Source organism: Muntiacus reevesi, chromosome 1, assembly GCF_963930625.1.
Source record: "Muntiacus reevesi chromosome 1, mMunRee1.1, whole genome shotgun sequence".
In the NCBI taxonomy this organism is placed as follows: domain Eukaryota; kingdom Metazoa; phylum Chordata; class Mammalia; order Artiodactyla; family Cervidae; genus Muntiacus; species Muntiacus reevesi.
The window spans coordinates 71,405,716-71,430,076 of NC_089249.1; the positions used below are offsets into that span (position 1 = coordinate 71,405,716).

Genomic DNA, 24,361 nt, shown 5'->3' on the forward strand with positions numbered 1-24,361 from the left:
TCCAGGGCAGCATCTTAAGTGATGTATAATGACCCCATCAATGGTAAAAAAACTGAAAGGGCATTAACGTAAACTGAAGGGCACCCCTGTGAGAGAATTGTGAGCGATAGGGAGAAGGGCTACCAGGGCTTCTCCTTCTCTGGACCTGCGTTCCACCTGCTAATAATATACAGGGACAACCTCTGTCCAGGAGTGGGGGGAGGGGCTGATCATCCTGAAAGTCTCAAGTCTCAGAATCCTGATGTGACCCTATGACTTCAGTCTCCTCAGTTGCTATTTCTGGCAAGCAAGGATCCCTGCAGCTCAGCTTTTTAGTCTCATATCTGTCCCAGCCCTAAATCTACACCCACTTGTCTCAAACCTTCACAAAACACTTAGTCTAGCTTCACCTTTCCATAACCCCATTTTCTGCCCCTGGAAACCATCCCTGGTTCTCAGCATTGTCCAGTACACACAGAAAGCCAACAATTGGCCCCTAGGGGTCTTAGTCACACTGTCAAGACTCTCTCAATTTCCTCTACCTACATCTCCCAGGCTGTCCTATCCTTCTGGCGGCCTCTCTGGCTCTTCCTTTTTTGTCCTCTAACCTTTCTACATTTTCCCCACAATTCATTCTGGCTAGTTGATTTCCTGTCCCCATGCCTTCTTGGCCCCACTTCTGACTCTTTGCTCAGCTCAGCTCAGCCAGAATAAGGACATGGGCAAACAGGACAGAGGAATGACTGGGACAAGAGACTTCAAGAGGCCAGATCTTGAGTTGTGATTGAGACGTGATTGAGATTGAGAGAAAAGCAGAACTGTAAGCAGACTTGGGGTGGAGGGGAGTGAGAATCAGGTGAGTAAGAGAATGATGGAGAGGGGGATAGGATGGGGAGGAACCTCAGCCATGGTGATACTGAATAGGAAAGTATCAGTGGGTCATACTGAGTGGTGGAAATTGAGGGTGGAAGAGGGAAATACCTGAGTGATCCCAACAGTGGGCAAGCGGGCATCCAGAAATCTTTTTAGGTCTTTCTGTCTCTGTTTCAGATTTTGTCTCAGCTTGTAGTCTCTTTGAATTAGCCCCCTTCAATAACTTGATTTGTGTTTCTCCTTCTGTTTGTCTAAGTTTCAGCCTGTATCACTGTGCCTTGAGGTCTCTCTCACCATTTCTACTTTGTGTTTTTCTCTCTGTATCTCTGTCTTTTGTCCCCCTGCCCTCTCTCTTCTGCTGAACAGAGCCAACCATCTTACTTTTCTGCAAGGAGCACTGGAACCTTCTAGGAGTGACCAGGTTTCTCCCCTTTGGCTGTATGCTAGAAATGTAGAAACAGTTTGGGGTCCCTGGACACAGTCATAGGGTATTGATCACTGATGAGGACCTAAGTGAGCTTCAGTATATGGGGCCTGTTTGGGGAGTAGTATTTCTCCTTGGAGGACCTTAGAGCGTGGAGGCCTGGGCCCAGGGAGAGAAGCCGGCTAGAATGGGGAGGTTAGACTCTAGTCCTTCTTCCTCTGCCTCTCCATATAGCTCATGGACCAGTGCTTCCTGATCTCACTAGTTATCACAGGCAAGGGACTCTTGCTCTGTTTCTTGATCCCCAGCCCTTCTATGCCACTTCTAGAGTTGAAGGAAAAACTAAGGTTCTGCAGGGAGGCTTTAAGATGAGGCTGGATGGCAGTTACTAGGGATTTCTTCCAGAAAGCCTTAAGTGCATCTTGGAATGTGTGGTGGAAGATGCTCAGGAGGGAGTCAGGGGCATGCCCTCCCTGGGCTTCCCACTCTTGCTTCTCCTGTAACTGGGGCCTGCCTCCTCCATCCTCAGCTCAAAAGTTTCCCACCTGGCTGTCTCTGGGACTGCAAACTGATGCAGGACAGTCCCGAGTCTCAGAGTGCAGTGGGAGCAAGACTAAAAACTAGTCCTACTGCAGTGGGGCTTTGGGGGTGTCTTGGAACCTGAAGGACCCAGTCCCTGCTTTCCAGGACCAGGCAGAGAGAGAAGCAGGGCACTTAGACCAGGGCTCCTCTACAGCTGCATGGCATCCTGGCTTCTGACCGGGGCAGCGATGCCTGCCTGCTGGGTGCTGAGTACGGATGGTGGAAACAGGTGGAGCTGCAGGTCTGACGTAACTTTGGGTCCTGGTGTGGAGGAAAAGGGCTTCCGAGGTGGCACTAGTGGTAAAGAACCCAGCTGCCAATGCAGGAGATGTAAGGGTCATAGGTTCGATCCCTGGATTGGGAAGATCCTCTGGAGGAGGGCATGGCAACTCACTCCAGTATTCTTGCCTGGAAAACCCTATGGAAGAGGAAACTGGTGGGCTACAGTCTGTAGGGTCGCAAAGAGTAGGACACGACTGAAGTAACTTAGCACGCACATGGGAAGGAGGGGATTCAAACTGAGGTGATAGAGAGGTGAGTACTCCTGGACCATACAGAAGGAGAACTCTGCTAACAAATTTCATACGAAAATCCATCCTCCAGTTACAGGAATCCTCAGATCCTACTAGTTCCCCTGATTCCCACCTCCTGCTCATGTCCTCTCAGCTTCTGCCCCTCTCCTCTAACAACTGGCCTCTCCCCTCAGGCTCTTCCCTCCAATCTCCCACTCCTTTCAGGCTTCCTGGGTCTCAGGATGTTTTTCTCCATCCACAGCCCCATATTCTGCTCTGCAGCTGTCCTGCCACCCTGAGGGCCTGGTCCTAGGTTGATGCTATATCTCAGGGCCTCAGAAGGCTTTCCCCTGGGGAAGCCAAGGTAGGTGGTGGCAGAGGCCCAGGCTGATGGCTAAGAAGTGGCAGTCTCTTTGGTGCAGAGAGGAGCCACACCCTCAGTATCTAAGCTGGATACCTGAAGACAAGTCTGAGAAAATAAGAGGCTGGATGTTACCTGAAGACGCCCTGGTGCTGTAGGCTCTGCAGGTGGGGCTGTCCCTGGGGGCTGTTGATGTTGTCTAACAGGTGGGCTCTCTGGGAGGATCCTGGTTCTTTCTGTGGTCAGGGGTGGGGACAGGGATGGGGAAATACAGGGAAGCACAGTTTGGGGTCATCACTAGAATCCATTCTCTCACCAAACTCTTTGGTCTGCACCTAAGCTTTGCCTTTTAAACCACTGCCGTCTTCTCCTGCTCTTGTCAGCACTTGGAAGACTCTGATTTCCACAAGGGCTCCCCCTCTTGTCCTTGGCCAGTCAGGACCTACTCCCAGAACTTCTAAAAGTGTTAGCCCACCCAGAGACCAGGACTTCCCCGGGGTCTCCACAGCAAAGAACCCGCCTGCCAATTCAGGAGACATGGGTTCAGTTGCTGGGTGAGGAAAAATGTCCTGGAGGAGGAAATGGCAACCCACTCTAGTATTCCTGCCTGGAAAAGTCCATGGACAGAGGAGCCTGGCAGACAACAATCCGTGGGGTCACAAGAGTCAGACATGACTGAGCGACTGGGCAGGATCACCCAGAGACCACAGTGTCAAAGAATGAAGGCATCTCTCTCTTTCCCCACACCGTGGTCCCCGATTCTGTGATGATTACTTACAGAAGCTTGGGGAGCTCCTGGGGTGAACACGAGGAGGAGGGGGCTCTGCACACATCATCCTACTGAGAAATAGGACCCAAATACGCCTTATGCTCAGCTACTTCCTCACTCAGCTTCAGGGCTTTTTAGGAACAAGCAAATCCAGCCCCCTAAGCTCTAAGGGATATTGTTAGGCAACAGGAAAGTGTGGTTGTTGTTAGGCAACAGGAAAGGATGGGGCTGGGTACTGGGGAATCAATGGATTTGCAGGATAGCCAGATAGGAACAGCATAGCACATGGCAATGTTTAGAGGAAATCTCGTAGAAAGCAGGACACCATCATCCTGATACTGGCACAGTGAAGCTCCAGCTGGAGGGGAGCAAAGGTGCTTTTCAGTGGAGGAAAAGCGGCCAGAGTATCGGGGTCACTGTCCAGCCCTCTGTGGGTGAGGAGCGTTCCAGGGAGGAGCAGGAAGAGGGATCTTGAAGCTTCTACTGGAAATAGCCTTGGTCCTGAGGGGTGGAATCAAGTCCCCTATCAGTAATCTTCCACTACAGCCTCAGTTAACCCCCTGACACTTCTCTGGACAAACCGCAGAAACCAAGGCAGTGAATAGCTTAATTAGGAATAGCTTAATATCACACAAAGAAACAAAGATGTATAGAAATGGATTGTAGACATTTTGTCCACCCCCATGCTTCCAACTAGTTCTGCTCGGCTCTATTATCTGCTTTTGTCTCTCGCAAAGCCCAAGGGTCTCCCTGCCAGCCTCTGACTCTTTGACCTGGGATCTCACCTCAGACAAACAGGATATTACTCACTAAGAGGCTCTCTCATCTCCTCCTTCCCCCAACCCATCCTCCTGATACCCCACCTCCAGCCCCTCCCATCCTGACCCACTCCCTTCTTCCCCTGCTCACTCAGTCTGACCCTCACTCTCACTCTTCTTCTCCCCCACACCACCCCACCCACCCTTGGTCTTCCCTGACTCACCTCCAAGTTCCATTGACACAAACAAAAATTTCAGCACAACCCACTCCAACCGGTTTGGCTGAGGTGTGCAGCCTTCCGTGGGGACAGACGCAGGTTACAAGCGGATGCTTGGACACATTAAATAATGAACATCTGAAGTTAGACACACAGAGAGAGCCCTGGGTAGGGACGTACAGAGGCAAGCAGGGAATGCGTGATGGAGGGATCTGGCATGTCATTATGCCTCCGTCTCTCCTAACTGAGGGCTCCTTGAGGCAGGGACCCTGTGTATTACGCATCTCCGTCCTCTGCCTGTGGCCTGGCACGAAGAGGTGCACGCTGAATGTCTGTTGAATGAACTCAGGCATGCAGGCATGCCTGCAGAGATGCCACTAGGACAATACACATGCTGAGGAGGCCACCTTGACTTGAATTATTCCCATTCTTAGGGCCCAGAATGTGGGTGGGAGGAGGGTAGGTAGTGAGGCATGAGGAGAATGGGGATTCAATGAGGGAGAGAGAACAGAACTCAAGAGACCACACACTTGTTTGCAGAGTCTTCTCCAAACAGTATTTCCTTCTGCCGCAACCCTGGAATTTGCCTTTGCAAGCTTCGTCTCAGAAGAGTGCAGGCAAGGCCTAAGAATGAGGGCGTGCTCCCCAAGAGCATGGCCCATGTGAAATATACAGGACTAAGCATAATGGGCAGAGGGACCTGGAGACAGACACTCGCTGGAGGAGGAGAAAATCCCTACCTCCAGCAGAGGCCCGAAGTTACTTCCTGGCCCAAGTGTTCCCTTTCAGGCCCAGTGGCAGCCTTAGTCCTCCCGCCAAAGCCACCTCTGGTGTTTACTAGGACCTGAACATACCCATGAAAAAATATTTGGCACAGCCTGGCCGGAGCCGAGTGCTCCATATGACTGGAATTGCAGGTGAGTGACTGAGGGTCCTAGACATCTTGACTGGCCACACCATGGATGTACTGTGAATGGAAAAGGTGAAAGAGATATAGGGACTGGGTACCCACCTTGTGATCAAACTGCTTTCCCACCACTGTGCCTCAGTTTCTCCTGGGGTTTCCTGGACCAGGAGGGGTGAATCCGTGGGAAGGAAAGGAGCTCCTCTGAAATCATGCGATAGGATCCGAAGTGTGATAATTATAATTATAACACAGGGTGCTCCTCCCTCTTATTCCCCCCGGCTTTACCCCACCCCTGCCACTGTGGATCTCAAAGCAACATCGGGGTGGGGTTGCTCCCCTGGCACAGGTGAGTCCTGAAGAGGGGAAGGGGTTCACCCAGGCAGAGGTGGAGAGAAACAGGAGCTTTGGCATTTAGCCTGGTCCCCGTGGGAAATAGTTCTCTAAGAAGAGGTCACTACCATGAACATTGTGAGATTTGGGATCTAGAGTCCTTGGAGTCATGGTCCAGAGGCAGGGTTAAAGTCTGGGTTGCTGACCAGGTTCGGGAGAGTCAGGATCTCCACTCCGTACCTGACCACCTTTTCTATCCATAACGGCATGCCTTCAACAAAAATGCATCCAGTCCCCGTTAAGTGCTGTGGACTGTGCTAGCATGGATGGTTGAGACAAGATTACAAAACAAGCCTGACTTTCCAGGAGTTCACAGACTACAGTTCTCATCCTGTCCCTCATTTAACACATTTACTGAATCCTTGGCACACAGCAGGCTTCAATCGATGCTTCTTGAATTGAAGCTTACAATTTAGTTAAGGAGATAAGATGTGCACAAATTATGAGTACGCAAGCTATAATAAAGGGCCTAGCAGAGGCTGAGGAAGAACAGAAGGGAGAAAGATTAATTTTAGGTGGGAGGAACCGAGAAGGCTTCATGGAAAATGTGGCATTTGAGGTCAGCTTTGAAAGATGGGTAAGATTTTGACAGGTAGAATCAGGACTGTGTGTGTGTAAAATATTCTACATGAAATGACCCCCACCCCGGCACCTTGCTGTCCTTGATGCCTCCTGCCTGCCCCTCTCCAGACAAAAGGATCCTGGTGCAAGATTTTAACCCATATGTATTCCCTCTCTCTCCTGTCTACCTGTGTATATTAGCTCCAGTATGTCAATGATCCGGAGAAGGCAATGGCAACCCACTCCAGTACTCTTGCCTGGAAAATCCCATGGACGGAGGAGCCTGGTGGGCTGCAGTCCATGGGGTCACACAGAGTCGGACACGACTGAAGCGACTTAGCAGCAGCAGCAGCATGTCAGTGATCTTGCTCCTCCCCTTCCCTTAGTTTTCAGGGAGTTGAGTTTGCCCCCTTCTCTGACTATCCCAGATAGGTCAGTAAGGTTTTGTGTAACTTGGCAGTTACATTATAGGTAACATGGGAACAGATGGTCTGACAGGTAAGAATATACTTATAGCAATACAAGGACAGAGCATTTGAAATCGATTGTCCTTGCAAAATCCAGACATGTGGCTTTGTTCAATAACCATGGGATAAATGGTTAAAGCGACCACAGAGATGGTGGAAAGGAGCCCCTTTCCGCTCAGATAGTGCTGGTGCAGTGCGGGGACTCCTGACCAGCAGGGAGAAGGTGATGCTAAGGGAGAGTCATGCTACGGAGGCCAGGAATCTGTGGGGTTAATGCTTTGGTCAATCCCTTGGCTTCTCCAATGTCAGGGAGGGAGGCTTTGGGGAGGGGGTCACTTAAGTTCCTTCTGAGGGGTCTCTGGGGCTTCTTCCCCGGTGGCTCAGATGGTAAAGAACTGCCTGCAATGCAGAAGACCTGGGTGTGATCCCTGAGTCGGGAAGATCCCCGGGAGAAGGGAATGGCTACCAGCATTCTTGCCTTTGATCTAACCCCCTGCCTCAGAGGTGGCGCTGTCTCATACTGCCTAAGCTGTGTCCCCCAGAAAGCCCCTTCCCCACTCCGGGCCTCTGCGTCCTCATCCGGCGGATGTCCTCTGTTCTGGTCCTCTCTGATTCCGGCTCCAAAGCTGAGCCCCCCTGGGAAGTTGGGGAACTCAGCACAGCCCAAGGGAAGGCGGCAAGACGGGCCGGGGTGCGGGACTGCTGGCTGGCTTTCCACCCACAAGGGCCTTGCCCTGGTTCCTCCTGGCCAGGTGCCTCCCTCTTTGAGCCACCCTGGGCCTTTCCTGCCCCTCCCCCCACCCGGCCCCTCCCGTCACAGCCCCTTCCACACACTGCCAGGTAAAGCCTGCAGCTGATGATGGGATCCCACACCCCCCAGGTCCTTCCCTCATTCCCTCCCTCTCTGGCGCCCATTAGCCAGCCCGGGCCATGGGGGCGGCGGCTGCCTAGACTCCGTGCCAGGCCCAGCCCCCGGAGACGCACCTGTTCTGACCTGCTGAGCAGGTTCCCAAGTTTCTGCCTTCGTTGTTGGCCACGGCGTGGGAAGCAGCTCTGGGGGAGCTCGGAGCTCCCGATCACGGATTCTTGGGGGTAGCTACAGCTGGGTGGGTGGAAGGGGGCTGGGTCCCCTAGCGGAGACCCCAGGGGGGTAGGCAGGTGTGTCCCTGCCCGAGGACTCTGTGACTGCCTACCGTCTGGGTCGGTCCCTATCCAGCTCTCCAGCGGCTCCCAGGGAGAACTCGGTGGACCTTCAGGAACATTGGGCAGCTCTGCCTCCCGACCAATGCCTCTGTCCCTGGGAGCCGGGATGTGGGGTCCTGAGGCCTGGCTGCTGCTGCTGCTCCTGGCGTCGTTTACAGGTAGGACTTGCTTCAGGACCCTCGTTCCTGAGCCCAAGCCGACCAGGCGCGCGCGCGCACACACACACACACTCCCTTTCCTGTATCTGAGCTGAGGAACAAACCTCCCTCTCGCATCTCCAGCTGATACCAGCGCTCTCAGAAGAGCCACTGGGGCTCTTCTGTTTCATGGCTCTTTCCAGCCCCAGGCCAGGTCTCTGGACCTGGGCTCCCTGACCGCCTTCTCCAAAAGGCTGGAGCTGCCTCTGGGGAAAGAGATGTGGTGATCCAGTGCAGGTGGCCAGCGAGGTGGAACTGGTGGGGACCCTTTCACCCCAGGGTTTCCTGGAGACTCCCTCGCCTACCTGCTGGGCTTCAGAATTGCTGACTGGGGCTGCAGCTGACTCAGGGTTGAGCTGGTTTCCCCAGTCATCAGGGTGTAGGAAGCCTGATGTCCAGAGAATGGACAGGGTCTTTCTACCACCTCCTCTCTCCATGATGTCGTAGAATACCAGCTCTGTGGCACCCGTTGGGGGGCTGTTGGGGAGCTGGAAGCTCTTTTCACTCTGACCCCCTCTGTCTCTGAGCACATTATGAGGGGTGCTATTCCAAAGTAAGACAGCTACTTCCATGAGTGGGGGGTCTAGAGTAGGGCACCTTCTAGACAGGGCGTGGTCCTCTTTTCTTTATCCCTCGCTGTCCTATTTTCTCAACTAGATGTCTCGTATCACTCCTGTCTAGCACTATGTACAGAAGATTAGAAATTATGGGAATTTATAACCTTCAGAGTGGGGGAGAGAATGTGTGTGTGTGTGTGTAAGTGTGCGTATGCAAATGAGACCAGGGTAGGATTCCTTAGGCTGTTCCCAAGGTAATAGACAACTGAGAAATCTTCCTCTTTAGAAAGACAGGGCCTCACCTACATACAACAGTTTGATTCCAAGTCCCAGGAGCAGTGGTGAAGGAGCTGCAAGTGTCCAGCAGTGATTTTCCCCAACCTCCATCCCCACCTAAAGCTGTCAGGAGGAGAGTCAGACCTAGATGTGTGGATGAGTGGGGACTGCTCTTGCTCTGATCTTCTAATAGAAGAGTCGTTGGCCCAGCCTCCAACTTGAGGATACTGAGCTCCAAGCCCTGCCATCTCTCCCCCCACCCCCCATCTTAATTCCCATCTTCCAGACAACCCTTCTCACTTACTTAGGCCAAGAGGGTGGGGCCTGGTTGCTGGGGCCAGGGAACATGGCAGTCACTTTCCTGTAGGATCTACCCACACCTAAAGGATCTACCCACACCTAGAGAGTGGAGCCATGATGTCTCGGGACTCGGAAGGGATCAAAGAGATCCAACTCCCTCAGGGAAGTTTCCAGGGAAAACTGAAAGAAACAGAAAGGCCAGCGCGATATCAAGATTACTCAGTGTTAGAAGCATAATCGGGGTTAGCGTCTTGGTCTTCCAACTCCTAATTCATCACAGCATGGTACCTCTGAGTGCTCACTGGGGATAGCCAGGGCACTGGATGCTGGAGACACAACAGTTAGCAAGACATAGTCCCTGCCTTCTTTTTTCAGGACGCAAAGCTGTTCTTTCTCAGAGAAACCCATGGAAGGGAGAGGAGACCCCTGCTAGTCAGGGCCTCACCCCCCGCTTGTCCGGTGCCTGGTGGATGGGTGCCGTGGCCAGGGAGGCAGCCTGGCTCCAGGGAAGCTGGCGCCCAGGGAGCCACACTCAGCGGCTATAGCCTGCAGAGTGCTCTGAGGGCCGGAAGTCAGACCCCAGGTTCCCACCTCACTGCCCACCCCCGTTCTGGCTCCCCCGGGAGGCATCTCCTCAATGGCCCCCAGGAAACTGGAGTGTTCTTGTCTCTGAGAAAGCCTTGGACAGGAATCTTGGGAAATCAGGAGTTTTGGGTTCTGGCCCCATTTCTGCAGTTAACTGCTTACATGACCTTGGGCAACTAAGAATCTAGACTTCAGGAGACCAGGAGGTGGGACCAGATGATCTACACGGGCCTGTGGCCGTGTGGCCGTCCAGGCCCGGACTGAAGGAGGGTGCTGGGTGCTGGAAGAGGCGGTGCGTCCGGCTGCGGTGACAGACGGGGGGAAAGGTCCTGCCCCCCTTTCTCAGCGGGGACCAGGGGTAGCTTTACCCTGGACACTGCCTTCTGCCGCTGCAGCGCTCCAGGTCTGTGCCCCCACCAAGTCCTGGGCCATTAGCGCTCTGAGCCCCAGGGCCCTGCCCCACCCCTGTTAGGGAGAGGAGCCCAGGCTGGGGAGGCACCCCAACACCACAGCTCTTTGTCTCTCCTTAACGGGGTGAGTTTCCGGGTGAGGCCTCCTCCCTGCTCCTTCCCATCTCCTGCCCTGGGGCTGAGGGACCCCACTCTGTAGATACCCTACTCTGCCAATAGGGCCTGGTTCCTAACCTTTGTTTGCGCCCAGCTGAGCCCCGCAGGACCCCAGAGAACACACGGTTCTCTGAATTCCAAAGTCTGGCCTCTGAGGGTTAGGATCAGCTTTCTGTCTGAAGTTAGTTTCCTAGAAAGGGAGGGACCCCATCCCTGCGTCTCTACTCCTATTTACAGCGGTGGGGGCAGGCCCTTTTCTGAAGGATCTACCCAGACCCCGGGGGAAGCCCAGAAAGGAAGGCAAGCTTCCCTGCCCAAGGTGGGGAGCGCTAGGAGGATCCCAGGGAAGCCCTGTGGCCTCCAGGGACCTTGGTCCAACCCCAGTGTTTCAGGGAGCTGGGCCAAGGGGACCCCAGCCACAGAGATGGCAGTAAGTGATTCATAGTAGATCCACGGTTCCAGGCCCTAGACCTCAGCCTCAGGAGCCTGGGGCCCTCCAGGCAAAGTGAAGGGAGGTCAGCCACGCTGGGAGCAAGGCTAGTGAAGACAGAATGCCTGGGCTTTCTGGCCTCCTAAACTTGCCCTTCTGCTGACCAAAGTCTAGGCAGACAGGAGGGATGGGGTGGGGTGGAGAGCTGAGTCAGGAGGGAAGGGAGGGGAGAAGCCTAGGGGCTGAATCTGGGAACAAAATCTAAACAGAGAAGGTCAAGTTCAGAACTGGGGTCCAGCCACAGAGCTGGAGGAGGAGGGCTCTGCCTGAGGGGGAGGGGACAACATCAGTCTTTGACTGGACGGGGAGCCTCAGGCTTCAGACGCTTTCCCCACAGTTCTCAGGCCACCCCCTGCCCCCACCCCACCCCCCGCCTTTAAAACTGGTTGGCTGTCCTGAGAGCTGGGTTGAGGCTGTGATTTGGGGTGGGGCAGAGCTGGCCACACTTGCAGAGGTGGGGGAAGGGGGTGGCTGGCTGGCAGGATTGGGGAGGGGGTTAGGATCTCAGGGGTTTGGGAGAAGTTGAATTCTGGGTCTCCCACCCACAGTGTGGCTGTTGTGGTGACTCAGCCAGGCTCAGACTCTGGCTCCGGGGGGTTTAGGGGACTTATCTGTGCTGGGAGCCGTGTCTGGGCCGGAGCTGGGGCTGCCTCAAGGCCTGTCCTCCCCCATTGTTCTCACCTCCCTTTGTGATTGGTGTGGCCCCCCTCCCCAGACACTAATCTGTGGTGGGCGCTTTGCCCGGGTTGGGAAGCTCTCACTAAGCTGAGGGGCTTAGGACAATGGAGGGTAAGTGAGGGAGGTGGAGGAAGGCAGAGAGAGAATCTGCTGGTTTTCAAAGTTCCTTAGCACTCCAAGGCCAAGGTTATGGAGGGAGGGGGAAGGATGGAAGGAAAAAAAGTTGGCTTGTTTATCTCACCCATCCTGAATAGGGGTCTTCAGGGGTCCCTTCCCAGGTCCTTTCTTACCCCAAACTCACCCACACATTCCAGCTCTTTCTTGGGGAGGCTGCTGCTGTGGGGTGAGGGGAGGCAAGAGTTAACAAAGGAGAATGAGACCCTAGACAGCTCAGCCCCCCTCCCCTTAGCCCCAGGTAGGATCCCCCTCCTCCTTCCCTCCAAACCTCCACCAGACAACCCTCACCCCAGGCCTGCAGCGAGAGCTGGTTTTTCTGGTGGTGGCAGCAGCAGAGACTGACAGAGATTCCCAGGGAGAGGCCTCTTTGAGGGGCCAGAGGTGCTGGGGGGGGGGGGTCTGGGGGTGTGACTGGGGGGGCTGAGAAAGGTGGGGGTCCTTCTAGTAGGAACCTGAGGAGCAAGGGTAGAGAGAGCTTTTGTTTTGTTCTGTGGGGTAGTCCTTGATGACAATTTCCCATCACCCCAGAGGGACAGTGACTTCATCTCTGGGTCCCTCTGCCTGAGATAAATCTGCCTCAATTCTGGAGGGAGGAGGGGAAGAGTGCCTGGGCGCCACTCCAGTGGGTGCAGAGACAAAGGCCCCGAGCCACACACCACTGACCAAAGGCAGCTGAGACAGACAACTATGCGGAAGCGAAGAGAAACCAACGTCAAAATATTTACTATGTGTGCACATTCATACACATGCCTTTCCACGGCTGGCTCTGATGCTGACAAGCACACATGCACTCCTGAAGAGAAAAAATGGACACATATGTGGGAAACACCCCCAAGTTCATGCAGAGAGGCAGCCTCTCCTGCATGGGAGCCGGCACTGAGACTCACCAGGCCCTCACCCCAAGATGTACATGCAGACACACAGAGTCTCCCTTCCTCTCACACTGACTCCCTTCCTCCTCCTCATAGACCCACCTCCAGGACCCCATTGTGTGCCCCTAGATGCACTAGCAGTGGATGATGTCGGAGAAAGGCTCCGCAGAAAGAAAAGCCTCCTGCCCGAGAGATGCTGTCATCTGCCACTGCCAGCCTCAGTTTCCCCTCCGGAGATCAGAGGCCAGGCCTTGCACAGAGAGGAAAGTTGGGGCCCAGGCACAGGGTAGGGAGAAGGCAGCCAGCCCAGGCCAGGAATGGAGGGCCTGTCTGGGAGCAGGAGGGGTACACAGAGGGCAGGGCCCCAAAGAGGCCCGTGGGGGCCTGGCCGGGGTGGGGGAGGACAAGGGCAGGGATCCCGTCCGGCCAGTCGGGCCTGTTCTCTGCCTTGCGCAAGGTGGTGGCTGGTGGCGGCTGTGGCTAGGCTGCCTGTGCAGCAGCGGCTGAATCACCAAGGCTCCTGACCAGCGTCCTGGTGCTCCCGGGAGGAGGGGAGGGGAGGGTCAGAGGGAGGAGCGCTCAGCCAGCAGAGTCCACCAGCCTCAGCAAACAGTCTGCAGCAGAAGGGTCCGTGGGCTTGGCCTGGCCACTACATGCCCGCAGGGTGACCTCACCAGGCAGGCGGTGTGTCTCCTCTGCTCTGGTGACATCATCATGCTGACGCCGGGCGGGCACTGGGTGGGGGAGAGAGGGAGGAGGCAGTCCTGGTCTGCCCTACCCTGGGAGTCTCAGCTTCTGGGTCTACCTACTGAGCCCAAGTTCTCTTTTCCTTCTCTTGCAGCGTGTGTGTGTGTGTGTGTGTGTGTGTGTGTGTGTGTGTGTGTGTGTGTGTGTGTGTGTGTGTGTGTAAGTGAAGGAGGGTGTTGCTCAAGCTGAGATGCTCCCAGTAAATTGTGAATTTAGGACAATGGGGAGATGTGGGAGAGACCCAGAAGGGACTTTCCAGTTTTACTGGGTTCCTCATCCTGCAAAGTTTGGGTTTATCACTTGGTATCATGGGGATCATGGAGCCACAGGTAGGGATGTGGAGGATGGACTCAGACATGTACTAGGGACTCAATGCATGTTGTATGCTAAGAAGGTATTTTTGGTGGGGAAACGTGATCAGTGGTGGGGAGGGGCCAGTTGGTTGACAAGTATAGGAGTGAGGATGTCATCTGACATTGTTCCAGAAATAGGCTTTGGAAGGGTTTGAGTGTCTCCCAGTGGAGCAGGGCTTGGATTCCCTGTGACCCTCATGGACACTGGGATTAAAAGCAGAGGAAGTACCAGGAAGCCCCAATCTCAAGCCCACCTTCAGCCCTTCCTTGGCAGCCCTGCTCCCTCTGGTGCCAGGAGGAGGTGCCTGGGAGGGGTGACAGGTGGTTAGCCGGACTCCTTGGCTGGGCTGGGTGGGACCAACATCAGCTTAGGCAGGTCAGGGCCCTGGTATCTGGCTCTGCAGGTCTGTCCCGTCCCATTCGGGCCCTCCCGGCTCCCGACAGCATCCTCCCTTCCTTTTCCCGTTTGCAAGGCCGTGGGACCCCCTTCCTCTGTCCCATGCTCTGCCTCGCTAGAACCCTCTGGCCACTCTAGTGGGGCTTCACTTTCTCCCTCCATGTCTGATTCCCTCCACCCCCTACTTTTACCCTAGGTCCAGTCTGGAGGTACTCCCTTTGGCAGAGAACCCAGTTAGCCAGCCTATTGTGTCTCCACCCTAAGGTTGCCATACCAACCCCCTCCCTGCCCAGCCCAACCAAAGACTGCACATTCCTCCTTGTTCTACCCTTTCCTTCTTCCGCCTGTCTCTCACATTCATTCATTCATCCACTCATTCACTCATTCAGTCAGTCAATAAAGAATAATTGAGTACCAATTATATGCCAGGAATGCAGACCACCGAGCACTGAATCAGAAACCATGTTTCCATATGGGATGTGAGATCCAGTTTATACTCTTGAGGTTCTCAGTCTGGTGGAAGAGGCAGACGAGAAAATAGCAAATACAATCTGTGGTATCAACAAATACAGTCTGTGATGGGTCAATGCAGGATGCTAGAGGGAGAACAGAGGGAGGGCACCTCACCCTGCCTCAGGTGGGGGTGGGGGAAGGGAGGACTCCGGGAGGAAGTGATGTCTAAGCAGAGTCTTTAAGGATGAGTAGGAGTTACCCAGACAGTGATGAGTAGGAGCTACCAGACATAGGGAGGAGGGCGTTCCAGGCAGGATCACAGTATGAGCGAGGTGAAGGCCAGCAGGGTGTGTGAAGTGCTGGCCAGAGGTAGGAGCTTTGAACTTTTGGGAATTACTGGACATGCATTCCCAGGCAAGGAGCTCTCACCATCCCAGAGAGCCTTCATTCTGCCCACAGCCCTGCACCTCCAGCCCTATGTTTCATAACTTTATTCCACAACTTCAAATTTCTTTCTTTTCAGCCTCGAGCTTCTCTGGCCCTGTCTCCCTCATAAATTACTCATCCTAGAAACCCAGGAGTTGTCCTTGAGTCTCTCCTCTTTCTGGTCAGTGACCAAATCCTGCCAAGCTTCCCCGGGAACGGTCCCCTCCTCTTGGCAGCCCAGTGCAGGATGGCAGCAGCAGGGCCTGAGTGTGTCTCCTGCCCTCATCCTCTCTCCTTTCCAGTCAGGGGACACATGACCACTGGCTTAATGCTTTAGCGACTCCTTATTTCCGCTGGCCAAATCTGAATTCCTTTGCCTGGTGTGGAAGGTCCTGGATGATTTTGCTGTGACCAGTTGTCCCACTCCCACTCAACACACACTCCTTGCCTTAGTTGTGTCCTCTCCTCTTGGCTTCCTGAACCAGTCAGACTCTCCACCTCCCTGAGGATTGCCCACCTTGTTCCCTTACCTGGGACCTCTTTCCAGGTCTCACCCTCTCCTGATTGTACCCACCTCATGCATGAGGCCCTCCTTCCTGAATCAGGACCACTGTGACTAGCCTATCCCATAACTAACCTGCAACACACCACTAACCACTAAATAAGAAACCATCACACTTATTTCCATAGATGTTTCCATACATATCTTCCCCCAAAGAACTCAGGTTCTATAAATGCAGGACATGCATCCTTCTTTGCTGATAAGGCTACATGATAGATCCCCTTGAGGGCTTCACGCTGTTCCTTATCAATGCACAAAACACTCACCTTTTATCCCTGGTCCCCACCTCCAGTCCTCCTGGCTCATGGTTCTAACCCTGTTGCTGCATGTCTGTCCTGACCTCTTCTCTCTGGGCCTCTGACCCTGGGCCTTTCTGTCTTTGGTGACTTGCTCATTCCTGTCTCTGTCTCGGTTCATGCCATTCTTCCCACGTAGCATACCTTCTTCTCTCTGGGAACCCAGGCCTCTCGTCCTCTCATCTTCAAGTCATGAAAAGAATGTTCCGAAGGGCCTGTTGGGATGGACCCTTCCTACACCATGTGCCACATCCCAGACACCAACTCTTCTTGACCCTTGCCTTGGCTCCTGGTCACTTTCTGGAAGCACTCTCTTTCCCTCTCTTGGTAGGTTAAGCCTTCTGTGAAAGTCTGTCCATGGCTTCCAGGTCTTTGTGGCACAAAATCCATTTCCCTGAGCTCCCAGAGGGCAGACGCTGGGTCTCTTCTCCTGCTATAGCTGCCCACCTTACAATTGCTCAGGATAGGATCCAGGGAAGAGAGAGGGTGTGACTCTTCCATATACCATCTGTGTGGCCTTAGGCAAGTCACTTCCTCTCTCTGGGTCTCAGTTTCCTCATCTGTTAAAGGGCGATAATAACGCCTACCTCTTGGGAATGGTTTGTGGATCTAATGAGGTAATGGACTGAACGTGCTTTGCAAGCATAAATTGCTCCAGGAGTTCTGGGCTGCCTTTGCTGACATTATCATTATGAATAAGTGTTCCCCAGCTCTGGCAGCGCCCCTAACCCTGGCTGCGTCTGTCTGCCCCTGCAGGTCAGTGCCTTGCTGGAGAGCTGGAGACCGCCGACCTGGTGACCGTGGTGCTGGGCCAGGATGCCAAGCTGCCCTGCTTCTACCGAGGGGATCCGGGCGAGCAGGTGGAGCAGGTGGCATGGGCTCGCGTGGATGCGGGCGAGGGTGGCCGGGAACTGGCACTGCTGAACTCCAAATACGGGCTGCACGTGAGCTCAGCCTACGAGGGCCGCGTGGAGCAGCCGCCGCCCCCACGGAACCCCCTGGATGGCGCGCTATTGCTGCGCAATGCGGTGCAGGCTGACGAGGGCGAGTACGAGTGTCGCGTCAGCACCTTCCCTGCCGGAAGCTTCCAGGCGCGGCTGCGGCTCCGCGTTCTGGGTGAGTGAGGCCAGCTGCCAGAGGTGCCAGAACCTCAGGCCCTGGGCCTTGGAGGGCAGAGCCAGAGGCAGGGGGATGCAGAGATGAATGGGGTGGGGTTGGAACAGGAAGAGGTGGGGTCCTGTGGGACTGAGAGAGCTTCATTTAGCCCATCCAACCCCCACCCCAATCCACAGATTCTTTGTAGGTGACCCCAAATCCTTGATACGGCTTGATCAGCCCTGGGGAAGAATCTGTTTATTAGGCTGGTCCTCCTTCTGTGGACCTGAAATCTCCCTCTTGATTACTTTCACCCTCTCCAGCGAGATGACACAGCCTTCTCTCTTCTGCACGACAGCCTCTCCACTAGATGTGGAGCTCTGCCATGCCCCCCTCAAACCTCTTCTTCAAGCTAAATTTGCTAGTTTCTGCAACAGTTCTCCCAGAGACACTTGTTTGGAGCCTCCCTCATCCTCCTGGGCTCCATTTAAAATGCTGGGTCGAGACATGGACACACAGGCCCCGCTCTGACCAGAGTGGCTGTGCATGACCAGTGGGGCTAATGCCTCCCCTGACCCCGACCTTCCGTGAATGCGGTTGGAAGCCACAATTGCCTTGTAAACCGCCACTTGGCACTGTGGACTCTCGTGGTCAACGGATGTCCTGGACTTATGGTCAAGTCAAGTCTTTTCCATTCTGGGCTTGGACTGTTAATGTTATGAAGATAAAAATAAAGACCTTTATAGTTTTCCTTTATCCACATGGAATATAGTAATACCAGCCGTGGTAGAAAAACCTGAGTGTGAATCTTGGCTTCACCACCCCATAGCTAATGATCTGGAATGAATCATTTAACCTCCCTGAGCTTCAGTTTCTTCAGCTATAAAATAGGGATAATAATACCTACTTCATGTTTGTTGATGAGAATAAAAGAAATAACATTTGTTAAGTGTTGAGTACAGTACTGGGCACATAGTAAGTGCTTTAAAAATGTTGGCTATTATTATTATTATAATATGGATGTTATCTGGTTAGCTTTTAAATTATGTCATTATTTTTATTAAAAAAAATGACCCATACTCATTGTAAATAATTCAAACAGTAGAGAAAGGTACAAAGTCAGTTGAAATTCTGCCACTCATTTGACATCTCTGTTGATAATATAAAAGAAGAAAAAGCTAGACTGCACTGGGATGGGGTAGGGCCTCCTAACAGGAGTTGTGAAGATGGTGATCTCCACCTCCCCTCATCTGCAGTGCCTCCCTTGCCCTCGCTGAATCCTGGTCCGGCGCTGGAAGAGGGCCAGGGCCTGACCCTGGCAGCCTCCTGCACGGCAGAGGGCAGCCCGGCCCCCAGCGTCACCTGGGACACAGAGGTCAAGGGCACGACATCCCACCGCTCCTTCACACACTCCCGCTCAGCGGCCGTCACTTCAGAATTCCACCTGGTGCCCAGCCGCAGCATGAATGGACAGCCACTTACCTGTGTGGTGTCCCACCCTGGCCTGCTCCAGGACCAGCGGATCACCCACATCCTCCAAGTGGCCTGTGAGTACTTGGCTAGGGCACCCCCATGGGCTCCAGGAAGACTGGTGAGATACTGAGAGACCCTGAGGCCCCTGGGTCAGGGCCAGACCCTGAGTCTGGCCAGCCTAGATCCTGCAGGGCCTGCTGTGTGGCCAAGAGAGCACTAGTCCAAGGTGTGAGACCTGGAGCCCATCCCAGATGACCTTGGCAAATCACTCTGACCTTCACAGCCCTCCTGTTTACAAAGAAGCTTGCCCTGTTTTTCAGGTTTCAGGGAGGTCAGATATAAATATGGAATGGAAAGAATTTTGTGAAATAGTTTAGGATTTGAAGATAGATGGATTTGGAATGCACCCTAGTTCTGCTATTTACCACCTGTTATTCAGTCAAGATTCATTTTCTTCATTAGCAGGAGAGTAATTATATCAACTTTACAGCGTTCTGATGGGAATAGAAACCACAAATGCAAAGCTTCTCACACGGTGCTTAGTGTATGGAGGGTGCCAGGTCAATGGCAGATACTTTTTTCCTGGCATTAGACTTTGAGCCTCTGTGAGGGATGGCACTGTTTTCTACTCATACTAACACCGCATTTGGCACAAAGTAGGTCCTCAACAGATGTTTGTTAAAGAAAGGAACGAGCTGGAAATTCCCTGGTGGTCCGTGGTTAGGACTGCATGATTTCCCTGCTGAGGACCTGGGTTTGATCCCTGATCTGGGGAAGTAAGATCCCGCAAGCTGTGCTGCACAGTCAGGGAAAAAAAGGAAAAAAGAAATGAAGGAATCAGGAGGATGGTTAAACCTTTGAAGAATCAGGGAGGGGTTTTGCTGAGCACCTGTTCTGTGACTAGCACTATACTAGGGACCACAGGGGATTCAAAAGGTGTTGCCACAGTGCTGTGCAGAGGAATGTATAGGCTCATTGCACAGGTAAACCAGCGAGGACTCTGAACTCAGGGGAGGGAGCTGTCAGCACAGCGGGGCTGGGCTAGGTTGGGCCGCAGATGGGCAAGATGGGGAAGGGCAGGGAGAGGCCATTCCAGGCAGGGTGAGGCCTGGGACCGGGCTTCTCTGAGGAAGAGCATCACTGCCATTCTCTCTCCTCCCACCTTTCTTTCCAGTCCTTGCGGAAGCCTCTGTGAGGGGTCTTGAAGACCGAAAGCTGTGGCAGGTTGGCAGAGAAGGGGCTGTGCTCAAGTGCCTGAGTGAAGGGCAGCCCCCTCCCTCGTACAACTGGACGCGGTAAGGGCCGAGTTTGAGACTGGGATCCTTCCCTCAGGACCAACACATACTCATTATGAACTGGGACGATATACTCTGAACCCCGAATAAATTGGGGCACATGTTCAGACCAATACAAGCATATGCATGGTCACCAAACATTATTACTGGCTTACACCAGGGAGTGTGGGATACATGGCGATGAGTAGGGAGTTAGCTATTAAGTGCTTGGCTTTTCTCCTTAACTTTAAAATTATGAAATATAATACAGTATTTAAATGCTAATACTTTTTATGTAAGTGCCTGGAGTGGATAAGACAAAAAGATACAGCTGACTGTGACTGTTGTTAAAGCAACACTTTTATAACCACTGTCACATTGCCAGCACCTTAGAAGCACCCTCCCATCTCTGCTAGTGCGTTGGCTTTTTTCCAGGGTCTGAGATGTCCAGAGAGTCAGGGAGGGGGTCCGGGGCACATGTATGCGAGCCCATGACAGGCATGCTCTCACATGTGAGCAGATGAGCCGTGTATGTGACCTTGTGCCTGGGTTCTGTTCATGTAGCCTGCCATGCAGTGTCATGGGTATTGGGGCACGAAGTCACGTTTTCTAAGTATGTCTGAGTCCAGATAGGAGTGGAAAGTCCTGTCGTATGGACTTCTTTCCATGTGGACCTGGTACTTGGTGCTGGATGACGTGATGCCTATAGGAGCATGTGAGACGGTGTGCGTGTGGATCTTCCCCGAGTGTGTGTGGGGGTGCCCAGGTCAGGCTGGGCGGCAGGGAGAAGGGGCCTCTGCCTAGACCTGCCTGAAGGAGGGAGGGGCACCGTGGGAACAGCCGGTGGCTCTAGGTGACGTCATGGGGGGGGAGGGTGGTGGAGAGCTGCCCGGGCACGTCGGATGGTGGCAGCCTCAGCCCGCCCTGGCCGGCGCCCATCAGCTCCCCTGTCCTCCAGGCTGGACGGGCCCCTGCCCAGTGGGGTACGAGCAGAAGGAGACACCCTGGGCTTCCCCACGCTGACCACTGACCACAGCGGCACATACGTCTGCCATGTCAGCAATGAGCTCTCCTCGAGGGATGCTCAGGTGGTGGTGGATGTTCTTGGTAAGCACTGGGGCAAAGGCTGGGACCTGGGCCGGGGGCCTGGAGGGGGGCAACGGGGAGCAAGGCAGAGAGTGAGCTGGGAGAGTGTTTATTTGGAGGGGGCGGCACTGCCTGTATTTCGCAGAGGGTCAGACCGAGGCGGTGACTTGGGATGTGTTTTGCGGACAGGGTGGGGCGGGCCGGAGAGCGGGACGTCTGCCTTAAGCCGCGGCCTGTCTCCGGCAGGCCCCGCGGACGCCCCGGGGAAGCAGGTGGACGTGGTGTCGGCCTCCGTGGTGGTGGTGGGTGTGATCGCCGCGCTCCTGTTCTGCCTTCTGGTGGCGGTGGTGGTGCTCATGTCCCGATACCATCGGCGCAAGGCCCAGCAGATGACCCAGAAATAGTGAGTACTGGCCACCCTGGGTGGGTGAGGTCAGCGGGCAGCAAAGAGCAGACCAGCGGGAGGTGGGCCGGGACGGAGGAGCGAGAGGAGGCGGGGTGGCCCAGCATCTGAGAGCTTGTGGGCCAGAGGCAGGCAGAGTGTCCCGGGAGGTGAGAGAGGCCTTGGGGCCTGGACCGCAGCTGGGTTGAGGAGGGCCACGCTGCCTGAGTGAGGGCAGACCCCATGCCAGGGTGCCACAGGCACGGGCACATACACGACACAGGGCGCACACGCCCTGCATCCACGTCCTCACACTTGCAGGGACAGCCTAGTGCCCACACCCTCCCGCCCCAGCTCACAGAGACGCCGCCGGGCTAGGTTCACCTTGGGGGGCTCCCACTACCCTCAGCTCCTGACGAGGGGGTGTCTTCCCAGTGAGGAGGAGCTGACCCTGACCAGGGAGAACTCCATCCGGAGGCTGCATTCCCATCACTCGGACCCCAGAAACCAGGTGTGTGTGCCAGGGTCGGTGTGCTCGTGGGGCCGGGGCCCCTCTGCAGGTCAGGAGCATAGGAGGGTTGCACTGGGGGAGGTGGGGGGTGGGCAGAGCTTCTTTGGGTCTGCTGGCTCCTTTAGAAAGCCCTCTTCATCACTGTCCTCGAGGTCGCTCTGGGAAGCCGTCATTAGCGCTGGTTTCAGGGTGGGGGGAAATGAGGATGTCTGTGTGCAGGAGAGCATGGACAGGTGGGGGTGGGGGAAGGTGATTAGGGAGGAGCCCGGGGGAGGACAGAGGTGAAGAGGCTGAAGGGAGGAGCCTGAGCCCTGTTCTGACTCCTCCCCCGTGTCCGGGCCCTACAGCCGGAGGAGAGTGTAGGGCTGAGAGCCGAGGGCCACCCCGATAGTCTCAAGGACAACAGTAGCTGCTCTGTGATGGTGAGGCCCCCGGCCCCACCGGTGTCCCCACCACTCTCCTCAGGCCCCTCTCCTGGCCCCAGATGTGGTGCGTCAGCAGCCCCTCCACCAGCCCCTCTTGCCTGAGACTCACGCTGCCCGCCTGCCTCCCCCCACAGTCCCAGCTCTGCCTTTATGCCTTCGTTCTCTAGTCCCCCCTTCCCCACACCTAACATTCATTCCTGGTGCCCACTTCTGAGCTGCTGAGCAACCATAACCCCTGCTTGTGCCTGACCTCTGACCCCACCGTGCCCCAACCAGCCCCCTCGCGTGTGACCACCCCGCCCAGGCTCCTGACTCGCCCTCTGCCCTTGGTCTCCAGAGTGAAGAGCCGGAGGGCCGAAGTTACTCCACACTGACCACAGTGAGGGAGATTGAAACGCAGACTGAGCTGCTGTCTCCAGGCTCTGGGCGGGCAGAGGAGGAGGAAGATCGGGATGAAGGCATCAAGCAGGCCATGAACCATTTTGTTCAGGAGAACGGGACCCTGCGGGCCAAGCCCACGGGCAATGGCATCTACATCAACGGGCGGGGGCATCTGGTCTGACCCAGGCTTGCCTCCGTCCCCTAAGCCTGGCTCCCTCTGCTGATAGGGAAGCCTTCAGCTCATCCCCAGGGGGGCCTCCCTACACACTCTTTTCTTGAGGAAGATGCTCCCCACCCCACTGACTGCTTGATCTCCGGTCCTTCCCGTCCTTCCGTTGGATACCGGAAGGGCTCTGCTGGTTGAGTCCCTCCAACAGTTGTGTGCATGTGTGCTTGTTTGAGTGTGTGCTGTGTGTGCATGCAGGGGTGGACTGTGCCCGTGGCGTGCGTCACGCTGTCACAGGTGAACTGTGGTGTGTGTGTGACGTGGTTCGGCGGCAACACGGGGGACGTCACGGGGATGGGCTTGTGTGCAGCTGTGGGACCTTTGCCTGTAAAACGCAGGTGTTTTCCTCAGACCCCAGAGCAGTATTAATGATGCAGAGGTTCGAGGCGGGAGGTGGAGACTTGGGCCAGATCCAGGTGTGCGGGCATAGCTGGAGCTGGAATCTGGCCTCCTGAGTTGGGGAGCAGAGCTCCCACCACTTGGGACCCGCTGGGGCAAGTGTGAAGCGGTGGGCCGGGGTCCACCAGAAGCTCAAACTGCCCTCTGGTGGTCTCTGGCCCTGCTGCATGTACATATTTTCTGTAAATAAGCCTGCACAGGGGAGCTTCTTTAAGGAATATTGCCCCAAACTCATTAAGAGAAAAGACTTTTTTAAAAAACTTTGGATTCATCTGGATGTTTATTGTTAGAAGGATTGCTTAAAGAGTCATCAGCCTACACAGGGATTCAGCAAAGCTAGACCTTGCTCGGGCCAGACCCCAGGAGGTTAATTCCTATGGTTCAAGGCGCTCCTTCTGAGGCTTCTTAATCTAGACAGCCTCATGGGAAGGAGACTAAGATCTGGTGGAGTTTGAAGGGGGAACGTGTGCCGCACAGTTACTGGGAATGGGAGGACAGGTAAGGTCCTTCGCCCTAGCGGCTCCTCAGCTCTTCCCCTAGGTGCATGCTTTCTTAGTGTGTGCACAGGTGTCTGTGGTCCCTTGGTGAGGAATCACTAGGGTTTGGTGACAAGGGCTCCTGGTTTAGTCATGGTATAGGGAAGAGAGAACAGTGATAATAGAACCAGGGAGGGTGGGAGTTCAAGTGAGGTGAAGGAGCTACTGGGAGCAAGAATGTCCCCTTTTCCCCAGGGGTCTCGGGGTCACTAGCTTGGGGCTCTTCCAGCAGTTTCGCTGGGTGGGGGCTGGGATTAGACGAGGTCCATTTTTGCCTGCCTGACCCAAATACATTCAACCAGGATACCTAGATTTAGTGCCAAACCCTGCTCAGCCTGAACTCTGCTGGATTTCTGACCAAGGGAGGGTCTCTTATCCCCTGCTCTCCAGCCAGCCAGGACTTTGCATGTGGAACCTGAAGATATGGAATTCTAGTATGTACATTTTGTGTAAATATGTGCATAGTTGTACATAAGTGATATTCTGTTTTTAAATAAACAGATAAAACCTGTTCTTTCTGGTTCCTGTCTTGCTCCCTGAACGGCATAAATCCTGAACCTCAATACTCTTCTGTCTCAGCACATCCTCCCTGTGGTTCCAAGTTGGGGAGGAGCTAGGATGCCTGAAACTGGGAGGG

The 24,361-nt window shown here is 54.6% G+C and overlaps 1 protein-coding gene across 3 annotated transcripts; it reads left to right on the plus strand.

The window, feature by feature from the left end:
- The first annotated feature begins 7,920 nt into the window (after nucleotides 1-7,920).
- NECTIN4 (nectin cell adhesion molecule 4) lies at nucleotides 7,921-24,104 on the plus strand. 3 transcript variants are annotated; one of them, XM_065925174.1, is made up of 9 exons: nucleotides 7,921-8,162; nucleotides 16,693-17,052; nucleotides 18,288-18,578; nucleotides 19,679-19,799; nucleotides 20,737-20,885; nucleotides 21,111-21,267; nucleotides 21,682-21,757; nucleotides 22,105-22,179; nucleotides 22,520-24,104. In XM_065925174.1, the coding sequence occupies exons 1-9, from the start codon at nucleotides 8,087-8,089 to the stop codon at nucleotides 22,742-22,744; spliced, it is 1,530 nt and encodes a 509-aa protein (XP_065781246.1). In that variant the 5' UTR covers nucleotides 7,921-8,086; the 3' UTR covers nucleotides 22,745-24,104. The 3 variants fall into 3 exon arrangements, with proteins under 3 accessions (XP_065781246.1, XP_065781265.1, XP_065781255.1); XM_065925193.1 differs by having other exon boundaries at nucleotides 22,105-22,246; nucleotides 22,520-22,584; XM_065925183.1 differs by lacking the exon at nucleotides 22,105-22,179.
- Nucleotides 24,105-24,361: the final 257 nt, after the last annotated feature.